The following is a 16,471-nucleotide window of genomic DNA, read 5'->3' on the forward strand; positions in this document are numbered from 1 at the left end:
AACTTAACTATTTAAGTTTAACTTTATTTGAGAACTAAGCTTGATTTGATCAGAACCTAGGTTTAACCTTAGTAAAAACATTAAAATTACTCTAAGTCATTTTTCTTAATCAACCTTTAAAATATTAATTATTTTTATTAAAACATAATTAAAGTTTGACTTAAATTGAACCTTACTTAACCTTGTTTAATAACGAGTTTAACTTCAAATTACCACCAACTTTAAACTAAGTCAATCCAACTTAAAAGGAAGTAAATGAAAAGTTAAATTATAACTAACACCTTCATCAATTAATATAAAATTTAGATTATAGCAAAATTTAATCAATAAATTATTAATATTGATCAATTATTAAATTAATAACAACTTATCTTACTTAACATTACATTAAAGGTTAATTTATTTCAACTTAATCTAACATTAATTACGGTTAGTCAAATTTAAATGAACAATTTTATAAAGGTAATTATACAATCGTCTAAAACACTTAGGTACAAAAATATGTTACGGTTGTAAAATTTTATATTAAGGGGAAGTAATAAATAAGGAGGATTAATAAATTAAAAGAGTATCAAATTAAGGGGGAGGTTTATTTTTTAATTATCTCCTGAAGTGTTATTTTTTAATCTTCTCTTTAAAATCTCTCTAGAAAATTCTACCTCAATTTAAAAAATAAATATATATCTACTTTGAATATTTTTAGCAAATATTTTCAAATTTTATGTCAGGTTCAGGGGGAGGAATTAATTAAAAATTTCCCTTTATATAAAATATTTTAAATTTTGTTTGAAAAATGTTTTCTTAAAAATTTCTTAAACCTACTTTTGAAAACTAACTCCTATAAAACTAAGTTGCTTTTAAGAATTAGGTTTTACATCTTATTGAAAATTGATTTTGAAAGTTAGATTTAACTTAGTTTTGAAAATTGTGGAAATTAGATTTTCCAAAACTTAAGTTTACAAACTAAGCTTCTCAAAATCTTTTTCCTTAATTTTGAAAATCAAAGTTCAATAATCAATCTTCAAAATCAACTTGCTTAAAATTGTGAAATTTTTCAAATCAACTCAAAATTGTTTGTTTTAAATCACAAACTTTTTATTCTTTTTACTTAGTACTTAAAAACTGAACTTTTCTAGTATTTTAACCATGGTTTTGAAACTAGTACTTTTCTAGTATTCTAGAAAACTGAATTTTTCTAGTATTTTTCAATCAGTTTTGAAAAATAAAATTTTCAAACTTAGTTTTGAAATTTTGGTTTTGAAAACTTATGTTTGAAAAGCGTTTCAAAGTTGAAACTTGTTTTGAAAATTTAAACTTGATCTTGAAATTTAGACCTTATACACTTATGTTTGAAAATTAAACTATCTAAACTTAGCAATTTTTCTAAAAGCTAAAAGCTAATGCTTTAAACAAGTTTTCAAGACTTTAAACTCCCCCAAGTCAACTTGACTATTTTTTTTAACTTGCTGTTAAAAAAATTGTACTTTTATCAGTATCTTTGAATTTTTGAACTAAACTTTTTATAACTCTACACTATGATTGTTTACCCTTTTTTTTTGATGAATGCCAAAGGGGGAGGAGGGTTAGGTGGTTAAGTTAGCTAAACCAATTTGAAAACACAAACTGACTTTAAAACCACACAAATGCATGTTGTTTCGTACATATGCTTTCACTAACTTAACCAGGTTGTCATTCCATCAAAAAGGGGGAGATTGTTGGACCCCGTGGCCAACCCAGTTTTGATGAATGACAAATAGGTTAAGTTAGTTGTGTTGTTGTCGACACTTTGATCAAGTGTGCAGGAAAGTCCGACTAGGTCAACGGGCGGATAGCTGGCGAGAAGTCCAAGCGGTCGACGGCCGACCGGACGCTGGCAGAAGTCCACCAGGTCGACGGTGGCCGGATAGTCGGTAAGAAGTCCAAGCGGTCGACGGGCTGACCGGGCGACAGAGAAGTCCAGATGGGTCGACGGGCCGACCGGACGTCTGTAAGTGAGGTAAGTCACCGAGGGGAGTGACCGTGAGGACGCGTTCCGGGAAGGGACATTAGGCGTCGGCTTAGATCCATTTTGGATGTCTAAGTCGAGATCGTGACTAGATTCCGGTCTCGAAGACGGAATCTAAGTCATACTCTCTTTATCTATCTGTTGAACTTTAACTGTGCTAACCATTTGTTTTACAGGATATATATTTGCCTCGGACTAACCTTGTTTTGCGGGAAAAAAGAACATTTTCTTCGGATGAACAGTATCCGAAGGCACCTTCAAGCAGTGAAGGCATCTTGATACTATTCATAGAAAGCGCCTGGAACAACATATAAAAGAAGCCCCAGACAGGAGCTTCAGAATCAACTTTGACTGAGAACTCTTCTGCTGATCTTGCTGCTCGACGTTCAAGTGCGACGCCAACAACGCTCCGACAAAAGTGCTCTTCCGGTTTTTGTTTAATTTTCTTTTTGTAGGTATTGTTTTATTATTAGCATCTCCTGTACTTTTTCTGTAATCATATTTCGACTTGCTAGTGATTGCCCAACGAAAGTGGTCAAGGACCACGGGCCTTCGAGTAGGAGTCGTCACAGGCTCCGAACGAAGTAAAAATATTTGTGTCTACTTTATCTTTTTCCGCTGCGCTTAAACTCTTGTTTTTTCGAATCGATATTCACCCCCCCTCTATCGAATCTAACGGTCCTACACTTTATGCGTCACAAGTCAGAAACTTTTGCAAAGTTTAAATTGTGGAAAACTGAAGTAGAGAACCAGACCGGAAGGAAGATCAAATGCCTTAGGTCAGATAATGGGACTGAGTACACAGATTCAAAGTTTCAGGAATTCTGTGAGCAGCATGGGATAATGAGGCACTTCTCGGTTCGCAGGACACCTCAGCAGAATGGGGTAGCGGAAAGGTTGAACAGGACAATCATTGAGAAGGCAAGATGTCTCAGGCTGAATGCAGGGCTTGCAAAGAATTTCTGGGCGGAAGCAGTTAACATGGCATGTTATCTCATTAATAGATCACCAAGGGCAGCACTAGAAGGCAAAGTATCAGAGGAAGTATGGACAGGGAATCAAGTAGAATACTCTCATCTCGAGTTTTGGATGTCCGACCTATATGCACATATCTAGTGAGGAAAGATCAAAGCTGGATGCAAAGTCAAAGTAAGGCATTTTTCTGGGCTAGACGAAAGGAGTTAAAGGCTTCAAGCTGTGGGATCCTAAGGAAAACTAGGTGGTGATCAGCAGAGATGGGGTGTTTGACTAGAAAGCTATGTTACAACGTACTCAGGAAGAAGGAAAGGAAACACCACAAAGCAACAAAGAGAAAGATATTGTCTGGTGGAGCTAGAGACTCATGACTCTGATGATTCTAGCTCGAGCACATGGAGCATCGCACTATAGCTAGTGGTAGAACGAGACGAGTCGTAAAACCACCCACTAGATACGGATTCAAGACTTGGTATCTTATGCACTTACCACTAGTAGCGGAGACCCTACATCTTTTCAGGAGGCAATACATAGCTCTGAGAAGGACAGGTGGATGGGTGCTATGGCAGAGGAGATGGAGTCGTTGCATAAGAACCAAACGTGGGATCTAGTGGAACTTCCTGAAGGAGAGAAAGCTATAGGGTGCAAGTGGATATTCAAGAAGAAAGAAGCAATGTCAGAGGGAGAAGAAGTGAAGTTTAAGGCTCGGTTGGTAGCAAAGGGGTATTCACAAAGAAAGGGGATTGACTATGAAGAAATTTTCTCTCCAGTGGTAAGACATACGTCAATTAGAGCGGTATTGGCTTTGGTGGCACATCACGATTTGTATTTGGAGCAAATGGATGTGAAGACGACATTTCTTCATGGAAATTTGGAGGAGCAGATTTTTATGTCACAACCTGAGGGATTTAGTCAGTCCGGACAAGAGCAGTTGGTTTGTAAGTTGAAGAAATCGCTCTATGGACTGAAACAATCTCCTAGGCAATGGTACAAACGTTTTGATTCATACATGATTCAAAACGGATATAGGAGATGCGAGTATGACTGCTGCATATATGTGAAGGGCCTTGAAGATGAATCACTGATTTTCTTACTACTATACGTAGATGACATGCTCATTGTTGCGAAGAAGATGAGAGAGGTTGACAAATTGAAGAGGCTACTGAGCAAGGAATTTGACATGAAAGATTTGGGAGAGGCCAAGAAGATTCTTGGGATGGAGATTCACAGGAATAGAGTTGCAGGGAGATTATGGTTGTCTCAACGTAGCTATGTGGAGAAGGTGTTGGATAGGTTCAACATGAAGAATGCAAAGTCGGTGAGCACACCCCTGGCGCATCACTTAGTTATCCATTACACGGTGTCCAAAGACGGATGACGAGATCCAAGAGATGTCAAAGGTTCCTTATGCCGGTCAGGTTGGTTGTCCGATGTATGCCATGGTTTGCACGAGACCATTTGGCGCAAGCTAGTATGGTAAGCAAGTTTCTCTCAAATCGTCGACCACATGGATGCGTGAAATGGATTTTCGATACTTGAGAAATACAACTAATTATGGCATCATGTTCAGAGACAACCTAAGATCCTTTAGTTCTTTGGCAATGCGTAGATGCACTACGCAGGAGATTTAGATAACGGGAGGTCTACTACAGGATACGTATTCACTGTGGCAGGAGGACCTATTTGTTGGAAATCTATGATACAATCTATTGTTGCATTGTCTACTACGGAATCCGAGTACATGGCAGCAGCTGAAGCAGCGAAGGAAGCTTTATGGCTTACAGGGTTGGTCAGAGAACTGGGTGTTCAGCAAGGTGGAGTCAAGTTGTTATGCGATAGTCAGAGTGCTATCTATTTGGCGAAGAATCAGGTGTATCATGTGAGAACCAAACACATTGATGTGAGGTTTCACAAGATCAGAGAGTTGATTGCTTCCGGGGAAATTCAACTTGAGAAGGTTCACACTGCAGACAATGCTGCAGATATGCTGACAAAGCCAGTGACCACAGAGAAGTTTAAGCATTGCTTGAACTTGATCCATATCTCTAGATGCTAGAGGAAGGAAGCCCAGACCCAGAGATCCAGATGGAGTTTTGTCCAGATATTCGTATTCTTCGAAGGGGTGAATATTCGCCAAGGTGGAGATTGTTGACGAGTGGCTCATATTTGGATGAAGGGATGTCATGGAAGAAAAATCTGTTAAGATTTTTCGTAATAAAATTCTGTTAAGATTTTATATAACAGAATTCTGTTACGTTTTTACCGGGTCTGGGGGTTTAGCAGTATTTATAGGGATCATTGTAAACCCATTGTAGATCAGACAACACAAGAATCATTAGATGTGATTCTCTTGTGTAGAAGAGAATTCTAATAAAGCTTCGGCCGTTTTGTGGAGTAGGCAAGTCGCCGAACCACGGTAACTCTTTTTCTTTCTCTTCTTCTTCTCCTTCCTGGTGTTTGCTCTCTTTTGTGCGTCTTTGTCTTGTTGTTCCGCGCGATCTCTTTTCTCTCTTCCTCTTCTTCCGCGGTTCAGAAAGGTTGAGAGGTATTGCCCTCTCTTTGCACAAGAGCATTCAAATGACACGTATGAATTGTTATATTACTGATTTATATATGGTTTCAAATTGCCATTTTGGATTGATGCAGTCACCAAAGCCAGAACAAGCTGCAAACCCTACTGTTTCAAAAACAGAAGTCAAAATTGCTGGGAAGAAAGACAAACTGGCCGAAGCTAAGACAGCTGATGTACCTGTTAAAGTTCTAGCAGACTCTGTCGGTGAAAAACTTCGCCTACAAAGGTTATGTTTGCGTATCTTCGTTATAAGCAGTTAGTTACCTTGATTGGGTTTCTTTACTAGCAGTCATCATGTGAACCTTTGGATGTAATCCCGACTAACAAATAGCCACTCGTAGCAGACTTGTTGAAGAAGCTGACAACAGATCAACTGCAGAGTTGTTTGCTAAGAAAGGTGATCAGAAGACACTAGACGACTTTATTCCTAAATCGGAAAATGATTTTCTGGAGTACGCTGAGCTGCTCTCTTATAAAATTCACCCATATGAGGTAAAACTTATATATATTTTTTGATGATCTATATTCATTTATGGTACTGACTTTCATCTGCATTTCCCTTCAGAAAAGCTTTCATTACATTGGTCTTCTTATATCCGTCTTGAGGCTTTCCATGACTTCACTAAAAGCCGCAGATGCAAAAGAAATAGCCGCCTCAGCTTCAGCGATCGCAAATGAGAAGCTTAAGGCAGAAAAAGAAGCCAACGCAGGAAAGAAGAAACAAGGTTAGTGTATAATGCCCTTAAATGTGTTGTTTCTCTGTTTGGACAAGTATAATAATGTAACGATGGTTATGATCTACCAGGTGCAAAGAAGAAACAGCTTCAAGTAGACAAGGCTGATGATGACTACAACACCACAGGCGGTTACGATGATGTGGATGATTACGACTTCATGTGAGTTATCTAGTTCTTTCTTTGTGCAATTGCCCACTTCAACAGATCACAAAGACTCGATATGTAAACTCGAGTTGGAGGACAAGGAGAAAAAAAAACAAGAGCGTCTCAATGGATTATTTGTTGCCTGGTGCAAGGTATACATGCATCCTGGAGTTGTTTTCATAGCCAGTTCCATGATTGAGATTATTCCAAATTCTCTCAATGTGGTTTAGATCATATGGGTTTAGGCTTAACAAGGGATTTAACCAGGGCGTAGCCAAGATTTAAAATTACCTGAAGTTGATCATCAACGTTGGTGTTCCAACGACGATGGTTGCGAATGAGTCGTGACATAGGCAGAGTCAACATCGCTTGTGGCAGGGAGAGCAGTGATGACAAAACTATCAATGGGGATAGCAATGAATGTGATGCCATGGTAGTCAGGAGGAAGGTATCGACGGTAGGATCACGGCTGCAGCTGCGGCTACGCCAATGTCCCATAGATATAGCGCGCTAATAAGGAGAATGTTTGTCATGGTTGTGCTAGTCAAGTCGTGGGTAGATGCATGCGAGGAGGGATAAGGAAGGCGACGACACTGGCTATTTGTGCAGCAGATAGAGCAGTACACATATGGAGGTGAAGTAGTAAATAAGGAAAAATTTAGATTTAATTAATATTTTTGACAATTCAATAGGGAGAAATAAGGATTGAAATGAAATTATTATAGACCATATGAATAAAATAATATAATGAGGATGAGATTGAAATAAAATTTAACTTGTAAATTTTTAAAATTGGGTGGCTCCGCCTGGATTTAACTCTGGAATAAAGTTTGAGTTTGACCTGCTGTAAAATTATTATTATGTTAATTCACAATTTCTCCAATTTCAAGAAGTTTCCAGATTGTAGAATGTTGTGGCTTAGAAACTTCCATGGAGATCACATGGTTAAAAATAATTTCTAAGTATCCATCTCATTGTCAACAAAGTGTCGATGTTTTTCAAATATTCAGAGCTGTATATATTCAAATTCAATTTGTTTTTTTTTTGTGTGTTACGTTGATAATAATTTATTTAATTCCTTTAATTTTTCTGATAGAACTTTCCAGCATATCGTGGCTTATTGCTGTACTGGCACAGCACACAGTCCTCAACCATGAGCGCAGGTCAACGGCCGGCCACCAAAAAGATTTGTCATGGTTGGAACGAAGACTCGTATCGCCGGATTTTGTTGGATTCTTCTAATCAACGCCCAACTCCCCATAAACGTGAGCTAGAGTCGCAATCCAAATCCTCATTCAACAAGAACATTGAATGTGATACGTTGGATCACGATAAATAAAAAGAAAATGGGGAAAAAGATTTTTAAAAAACGCATCTAATTATCAGAATTATGAAAAGGATATATATATATATATATATATATATTTTAAAAAATGCACTATTATATGTTTTATCAGAAATATCTTTATTTAAACACACTAACTGTTACAATATTTTTAAAAAAAAATTAACTCGATTATATATATAATTTAATTCAAATTATTTAAATTTAATTCATATTGCTTCAATATAATCAAAATTATCATAATGTCAATGTAGTATTTATTAAATGCCTGTCACACTACTATAATATTCTAGTAATCATTAATTAAATATTATAATATTTTACCAATTGTATTACTATATTAAATAATTGTAATAAAGTAAATAAAAAGTTTTATATAAAAAAATCTTTTTATTTTTATATAAAAGCGTTTGGTATAAGATTATTTTTGAAATAAAAAATATGGTGGCGATGTTGCTTTATTTTTTTTCAAAAAAAAATATTCTGGGGAGCGTTTTGCTAAAGCGCTTGCCTAAATAAAAAAAAAACATTAATTAAAAGAAAGAATAAACTACTCTTTATTTGACCGTCCACGGTGCTCTTGTTCCTTGTTATTCTCTAGATTTCGAGGAAAAGGTATCTTGACTCTTCACCTATTTTGATTCCTTTTCGATAAGTCAAAAATCACGCCTAGGGTTCCCTTCTCGACCATTCATTTAAATCAAATTCATTTTTTATTTTTTATTTTTTATTTTTATTTTGGAAGCAAGAATTGAAACGTTGTTTTAATTAATTTATTAAATCCTTTTATTTATTTATTTACCTATTTGATTCAAAATCCATCAAAGCCACGCCAAAAATCTTTAAAATTATTTCTGTCTCGGCGCAAGTCGCGTCTCAAGTGGCGCCGCGTAAAGGGGCAGGCAGGCACGCCTCGCGTGACGACGCGGGAGCGGAGTCGTTTACTTGCTCGCGACGTAGGCGGCCAAACCCTCGGCGTCCATATATGATAATATGAACAATAACTCGCTGTGGGACTCGCACGCGTTTGACTCGTGACGAGACTCGGTGGTGGTGAGCGGGCGATGCGGTCGCTCGACTCGCCGACCCACCCACCCCCCAGTTTGAAATTCAGATCTGGCCCTATAAATACCCCTCCAGAGTCCCAAACCGAACACACACAAAATTTCAGTCGCGTCTTTTGCTTCAGTAATCGATGGATCTCATCAAGCGGAAACGAGAGGAGGAGGAGGTCAATTCGCCGGCGGCCAAGCGCTTCCACGCCGCCGACGCTATCCTTGGCATCCTCGACGACGACAGCGGAGCGGATGCTGGAGGGCGCTGCGAAGATCTCGCCACCGTGATGAGGAGCCTCGAGAGGGAGATTGCACTCGCGGCCTCCGCTTCTTCGCCACCGCCGTTGCCGCCCCCGCCTACGGCGGCGGCGGCGGATCTGTGGTATCTACTTGAGGCCTCCGACGACGAGCTCGGGATTCCTCCGGCGGCTTCCGAGGAGCGACCGCTGGGGGAAGAGGCGGAGGCCGCCGCCGCGGTGGCGGCGATGTGGTTCGGCGACGACGAGATGGGCGGATTTGGGTACGGTTACGACGACGTGTTAGGATTCGACTCCGTCCGTTACGAGGACGGGGAGGGAGTGGATTATGATCACTTTGCGCCGTTTGATTACGGGCGAGATGACGTCTGGGCCGTCTGATATTTTTTTATTTTTTTATCTTTTGTATATTCTGGAAACTCTGGCGATAGAAACGGTTCGATATGATGAAAGCGTTACGAAAAGATGTGTTACATAATATCCTATCTCCGTTATCTTTTCCATAAACTTTCAAGTATAGGCTGTTATTTTCTTTGTTAATTAAGAAAATTATTTCCTTAATTATTCGTTAATACGGATCAAAATTAGCAGTTTCGAGAAGAGTCCACGCAACTTTTTTTAATTAGCTCCAGAAATAAAAAAAGATAGTACGAAGTTTTCCTTTTTTACAAGAGACTATTTACAACAATTTTATCAAAGCTTCCCTTTTAGCTCGAGATGTTAATTAATTCGATTCAAGTTTTAGTTAATTCGATTCAATTTTAATTTTAAAATTCACAATTTAGTTAAATTGAATAAGTTAAATAAAGATATTAATTTGATTATTTTTATATAAAAATATTATTAATTAAATAAAATCTAAATTTAATTAATTTTTGAAATTTTGATTAATTTGGTTAATTTATCGAAAACTGAATTAGTCAAAATTTAATTGGTTCGAATTTTTTCAATTTTTGTATGAAAGTTTAGTGGGTTGAAAAAATTTTAATTTGTTAGGTTGGATTTTAACCGAATGCTTAATGATCACTAATGCTCAATGATCACTAAGATAAATCTTTAAGTCATCTATTAAGAAAAATAAATTCATCTATTATTTTATTGTAAGTTAAAATTTAATCCTTAAATATCTAAAAATAATAGCAAGATATTTTATCACTGTACCACTGGCTCAGGAATACACAAAAACCCTAGGCGAAGCACCTAAATTGATTTTTCATTACACCAACAATATTAAAGTAGACGCTTTCAGGGCTCAACAGAGATGGTAAATGGACAACAAATTTATTCAATAAATAAAAGATCAAACCCCAAGACTATCCTGACGTAAATCCCTAGTCCTTGCATAATTCACCCTCTATCTTACATTCCCGTCATGGTGATTTACATCGGTATGAAACCAAATCGTCTTTTTGCCCAACAATATCAAATTAGACAATGACAACAATGGAGCACTCCAACACTTATTATTTGTCCTAAGCTTGCCACGAGAGAAGAATGATCCAAAGGAAGACGAGGAAGAACCACAGCCGTAGATTCGTGATCTCGTCCCGTCACACCTCTTCCCTTTCTTCTCTTTATCCACTATTATTTATAAATACGTTCGTAACATCTCCGTCAATCCGTCTCATACTCAACACACAGAAAAAATAAAATACCGATGAATCAACAAATAAGTGGTAGATGGAATATTTTTTACACAGAGGATAGAAATTTACACCCTGTTAGACCTATAATTTGATCAATCAGGCACTTACCAACCAACTGAGCAAGCCCAGGGGGCACTACTGCTCATATTCCCACTTCTATAAACCAACGCTACTTCCTCTCTCTCCTTTTTCGCACTCCCCTACCAACAGATCGCCGGAGGCCTCCCGATTTATGTCTGCAGCTGTTGCTTTTGCGTCATCGCACCGTCGGATTCATCTGTCCTCTCGGTCGGCCCCCGGATTCATGGTATCGAGCGCAGATTCGATGCGGTTAGTTTTTTTTGTATTTTCCTTGCATCGTCTGTTGATTGATTGGGGGTTGGATTTGGGTTTCAGATCTGGTCTTGGATCGAAGTCTTTCGGGTTTCTTCGGTGTTTCTTCTTCTTGCTCTTGTTTCGAGGAGGAACTCTACCTTGACGGTTGCCGTGCTGCCCTTTTTTGGTAATTTTGGGGGGATTTTTGCGGTTTGCTTCCGAGATTTGTGTTGGAGTTGGGGTGGGGATGGTGGGGGCTCGGTTTCAGCAGCTTTGGAGCCGGTACAGGATGCGAAGGAGGAAGAAGATGAAGCTATTAGACAGACCGTTGATCGTGGCGGCGAAGAAGAAGATTGGACGGAAGTTGGATGATTTGGCGGAGGTCAGATCGAGCCCAGTGAAGAAGATCCGGGTTTTATTCGTGGATCCTGACGCCACGGACAGCGACGACGAGGGTTCTGATTTGACGAGGAAGAACAAGCAGGTGGCCCGCGAGATCGCTGTGCAACCAATCGCTAAACCCCTGAAAACCCTAGCGGATCAGGAGGGGGAGGGGGAGAAGCAAGCGGCGGCGGTGGCTTCGCCCGCCGCTCCTTCCTGCAAGCACAAGGGAGTCCGCCAGCGGCGGTGGGGGAAGTGGGCGGCGGAGATCCGCGACCCGATCCGCCGCGCGCGCCTCTGGCTCGGCACCTTCTCCACCTCGGAGGAGGCCACCGCCGCTTACCGAGCCGCTGCGGCCCGTCTCGAGGAGGAGAAGCGTTGCCTCCGGCCGTCCAAGCCCGGTGCCGCCGTTGCGGAGGACTCCGCGTCCTCATGCCTCTGCGTCCTATCCCCTTCCTCAGTCCTACCGCCGGCCACGAAGTGGTGGACGCCGAAGGCCGACGAGGAGAAGTCCATCGCAGAACTCTTCGCCGGGGAGGACCTCATCGGGCTCGACGGCGAGGCACCGTTCCTGCTCGGCGAGCTCGGCGACGACTTCATCGGCTTCGATGGGCTACCGCTTCGGGAGCTGCCACTGGACGGCGAAGATCTACTCCTCGATGTTTAGTCACCGTCCATTCAAAATGACACACACTCAACAACCCCTTAGAAGGTTTAATTAATAATGCTAATTGAGAAATTATGGTGCGTTTATGAGGGTTTAATAATGTTAACAATGGATTATGCAGTAGATTTATAGTTATATGGTCTGTTATATTCTATATTATTCTTTAATTAGTATTAAAATAGGGAGAGAGTGAGAGGGATCTCAAAAAGTAAGCTGTATTATGTGACAGATGCATGCACTTAATTAAAATAAGTCCTAGTCATCGCCTTGTGGAATATGTTAACATTCGGTTACGTGGAGTCGTGGAGCACTAGTGTTTTGGGGCCACCACTGAAACTAGTTGGCTGGGCCGTGTTGAGTGATTAAGCTTAATTACTTGTGTTATTTTTTAATTAGTTAGTTACTTGGGTCGGTTAATTATTTTTTTTATAATGTTGTGATCGACTCAAAAAAGTCATGCATGAGTAGTGGATTGATCAATAAAAATTATGAAAGTGAGATATTGGCTATACATAATAATTGTGGAGAATATTAACAAATTTAAAACTATTTGATGCTGACTTGGGATGTAAATGGAAAGAGAATTTAGATTAACTGTAATCACTTATTATTCTTCTTTTTTAAATTCAGTTTTAAAAGTAATGTTTCATTGAGGTGTGCTATATAAATCTTACTCATAGTGCCCTGAGTGATATCATATCGGTGGTTGTTCCTGCTTGGGATGATGAATGAGTTATCGGATAGTTGTCTTCGATGTTGATGAAGTCGTTGAATATCAAAGGAGAGTCGGATCGTCAATAATGCCTGCAAAGCTCGAGAGAACGAGAGAGTTAGAATGGATGTCATGCAAAGGGGGCCTGGATCAATCACTGTCTAAGTCAGGTCTTTGGCAGGTGAGGTGGAGAAGAAGAATCGTAAACAAGAAATGATACTTTTGCTCCCAAGAGTCGACTTCTTTTATATCACTGTTGCAGAATAAAGGCAAAGTATTTCTCTTCTCTAGGTATTGATTGTCGAGACTTCATACTCCAATAGGAAAAATATTACATTATCGTATTTGATCGTGTCACTCACATTCTCTATTGTAGAGGACCATGCTATGTCATGTTATCACATGCCATGCGCACCATGTTGTTCCATGTACTATACCCGTCCATGTGATGCCCCACGTGCTATGTCCGCTCGCATGGTGTCCAACGTGCTATGTCCGCTCGCATGGTGTCCAACGTGCTATGTCCGCTCGCGTGGTGTTCCATGTGTTATTCAATAGGCTAGGTTGGTTGGGCTGGAGGATTCAGCTTGTTGAGTCGAGGGGTGTCGGGTCGGTGGAGCCAAGATGGTTGAGCAAGAGGTGTCAGATTGGTGGGGTTGAGTTGGGTGAGCTGGGGCATCTAGTCATGAGGACTGAGCCGGGTGCGCAGGAGGTGTCAGATCATTGGGGTCGAGCCGAGTGAGCTAGGGAGTCCAACCGGCGGGATCGAGATAGTTGAGCAAGAGGTATCAGATCAGCAGAGCCGAGTCAAGTGTGCAAGAGGTGTTAAATTGACAGGGCCGAGATGGTTGAACTGAGTGATTGAGTTGAAGGAACTGACATTCGTTGGGAACACTCCTCGGGAGGGTTGACCTTTGTCGGGAAGACTCTTGGAGGAGTTGGCCTTTGTTGGGAAGACTCCTTAAGAGAGGTCAACAACTTGGTCGGTTGAGTTGGCTCGGTAGTCGACACGTCCTTTGGAATCTATATTGACCAAGTTAAGGATCTGCCACGTGAACCCTTATTTACCTCAGCATCACAAGCATCTCCTCAAGCCTAGTCGAAGAAGGCGGGAATCCGACTGACTAGACTATTAGTGTTGAAGATCGGGGAAGTCTTCCACTATTAATGAAAGTATGACTTTGTTAGAAATGAAATGGACATATTAGACCTGAGCATGGTGACTCTGCTTGGGACAGAGGAGATGAAATGCCAATGACCATCTGAATAGGGGGAACAAATGTTTGATCCTCAATTATGTCCGAGTCGGAAGAGAATAGTAGACTCAATCTTACAATCCTGAATACCCATAGAGTCAGAGAGAGAATAGCTCGATTTGCGAATATGTCCGAATTGGGAGAGATTGGATCTTGAAAAGGACAATTGCTGATGGATGTTGTTGAACCGAGACCAATGGATATAATATGAGCTCGATCCACAACTATGTCCTAGTTGGAAAAAATTAAACCCTAAAAAGAGTAATTGCTAATGGGTGTAGGTCGTTCGGGACGAGGGGATATATGAGTTCAATTCAAGAATATGTCCAAGTCGGGAGAGATTGAACCATAAAAAGGATAATTGCTGATAGGTGTCACTGGTCCAAGATCAGGGGATATATGAGCTTAATCTACGACTATATCCGAGTCGGGTTAGATAGAATTTAAAAAAGACAATTGCTAATGTGTACCACTGCTTTGTGACCAGAGGATATATGAGCTCGATCCATAACTATGGACGAGTCGGTAAGAATTGGATCCTGAAAAGGATAATTGCTGATGGGCGTCGCTAGTTCGAAACTAAAGGGATATATGAGCTCAATCTGCGACTATGTCCGATTCGGGAGAGATTGGATCCTGAAAATGATAATTGCTGATGAACACCCCTGATCCAAGATCATGGGAATATATGAGTTCGATCCACGACTATGTCCGAGTCGAGAAAGATTAGATCATGAAAAAGACAATTGTTGGTGGACGCCACTGGTTTGAGGCCAAGGGATATATGAGCTCGATTCACGACTATGTTTTACTTGGGAGAGATTGAACCCTAAAAAGGATAATTGCTGATGGGCGTCGTTGGTCCAAGACCAGAGGATATATTAACTCGATCCATGATTATGCCCGAGTTAAGAGAGTTTGGATTCTCAAAAGGGTAATTATTGATAAATACCGTTAGTCCGAGACCAGGGGATATATGAGCTTAATCTGCGACTATGTCCGAGTCAGGAGAGATTGGACCTTGAAAAAGACAATTGCTAATGGACATCGCTGGTCCGAGACCAGGGGATATATAAGCTCGAACCACGACTATATCCGAATCGGGAGAGATTGGATCTTAAAAAAGATAATCACTAATGGACACAACGGGTTCAAGATCAGGGGTTATATATGCTCGATTCGTGACTATGTTTGAATTGAGAGAGATTAAACCCTAAAAAGGGTAATTGTTGATGGACGTCATGGGTCTAAGACTCGACGGATGTAATTCCATGGTGACACGAGAGTTGGAGAGAGATAATCTTTTTGTTTGATAAAAAAGAGAGATATTCTGAGTTGGAATTATAAAATTCAAGTTTTGATTTATCTATCGAGATGACTTAAGCTAATAATCAAAGTTGCCAAGTAGGGAAGGATGAGCTGCTTGGGATGATTGAGACGCTTGGAAGATTGGGTTGCCTTGTTTGACTGAGTTGCCTAGATGAGCTACTAAGTATGGCTAAGCCGAGCTGTCTTATATGGTTGAGTCGAGCTGCCTTGTATGGCCGACTCGAGCTGCAGACATATGCTGCCAAGTATAGCCGAGCTGAGCTGTCTTGTATGACCAAGTCGAGCTGCTTAGATGAGCTGTTAAGTATGGTTGAGCCAAATTGACTTGGTTGAGTCAAGCTTCCTTGATGAGCTACCAAGTATGGCCGAAACTCCCTAGATGAGCTTCCAAGTATTGTCGAGCCAAACTACCTTGTACGACCGAACTAACTTGGCAGGATCAAGCTGTCTAGATGAGCTACCAAATATCGCCAAGCCAAGCTATCTTATATGACCGAAATGAGTTGGCCGAGTCGAGCTGTGTCACGCCCCAGAGGAGTTCCTACCCGACAAACGAACAGCATCTCCACAGTAACTGTGACAATATGAAGCATATATACATTGCCACAAGGTTACTCACAAGCAATAATCAACAACCCACACCGCTGGAACATACACAATCACGTAGTTATATACACATCCCACTCGGTTGGAACAAAATGATCCCAACAACGCAGTTGTATAATAAGTAGCCTATACGGTTGTATTAAAAACACAGTGGAAAAATGAAAGTAAAGCTCATACAAATCAAAAAGATACAATGCGTGCCGACACGACTTAAACACAACAAATACTAAAAATGGTAAAAAAGCCACATGACTAAACACCACTACAATGCCAATATCATAAGGAAAATGTTGGACCGCGTTGCCCGGCTAGAAGGGGGGTTGAATAGCCCTGTAAAAGTAAAAGAAAACTACCCTTCTAGAACTCTCAGAATAACACTTGCATAAAGTAAATAAAAGTAATAAACTAAAAGAGGAGGCAAAGGGAATACTTGGTTACAATCGGGGAGGTTGTTAATCCAAGAAATGTG

The 16,471-nt window shown here is 40.3% G+C and overlaps 3 protein-coding genes across 7 annotated transcripts in view; all 3 read left to right on the forward strand.

Moving 5' to 3' along the window:
• Positions 1 to 7,777, forward strand: part of LOC121970308 (eukaryotic translation initiation factor 3 subunit J-A-like) — a 28,763-nt gene extending 20,986 nt beyond the window's left edge. The window contains exons 3-7 of one of the 4 annotated variants that reach the window (XM_042520918.1): positions 5,627 to 5,778; positions 5,897 to 6,044; positions 6,118 to 6,277; positions 6,358 to 6,448; positions 7,540 to 7,770. In XM_042520918.1, coding sequence (XP_042376852.1) covers positions 5,627 to 5,778; positions 5,897 to 6,044; positions 6,118 to 6,277; positions 6,358 to 6,448; positions 7,540 to 7,675 — 687 coding nt within the window. In that variant the 3' untranslated portion in view covers positions 7,676 to 7,770. Of the gene's footprint in view, positions 1 to 5,626; positions 5,779 to 5,896; positions 6,045 to 6,117; positions 6,278 to 6,357; positions 7,276 to 7,529 lie in introns of those variants that run through there. The other 3 variants (XM_042520919.1, XM_042520921.1, XM_042520920.1) reach the window with 3 other exon arrangements.
• Positions 7,778 to 8,973: 1,196 nt separating this feature from the next.
• LOC121972540 lies at positions 8,974 to 9,471 on the forward strand. Its single transcript, XM_042524197.1, has one exon. It carries the CDS (start codon positions 8,974 to 8,976, stop codon positions 9,469 to 9,471), a length of 498 nt encoding a protein of 165 aa, XP_042380131.1.
• A 1,370-nt stretch (positions 9,472 to 10,841) lies between these two features.
• On the forward strand, positions 10,842 to 12,376 carry LOC121970309 (ethylene-responsive transcription factor ERF118-like). Of its 2 annotated transcripts, none has more exons than XM_042520922.1 (2): positions 10,842 to 11,043; positions 11,133 to 12,376. In XM_042520922.1, the coding sequence occupies exon 2, from the start codon at positions 11,299 to 11,301 to the stop codon at positions 12,097 to 12,099; it is 801 nt and encodes a 266-aa protein (XP_042376856.1). In that variant the 5' UTR covers positions 10,842 to 11,043; positions 11,133 to 11,298; the 3' UTR covers positions 12,100 to 12,376. The 2 variants fall into 2 exon arrangements, with proteins under 2 accessions (XP_042376856.1, XP_042376857.1); XM_042520923.1 differs by having other exon boundaries at positions 10,843 to 11,066.
• The last annotated feature ends 4,095 nt before the right edge of the window (positions 12,377 to 16,471 follow it).

The sequence above is a fragment of the Zingiber officinale genome, chromosome 4A, assembly GCF_018446385.1.
Source record: "Zingiber officinale cultivar Zhangliang chromosome 4A, Zo_v1.1, whole genome shotgun sequence".
NCBI lineage: Eukaryota > Viridiplantae > Streptophyta > Magnoliopsida > Zingiberales > Zingiberaceae > Zingiber > Zingiber officinale.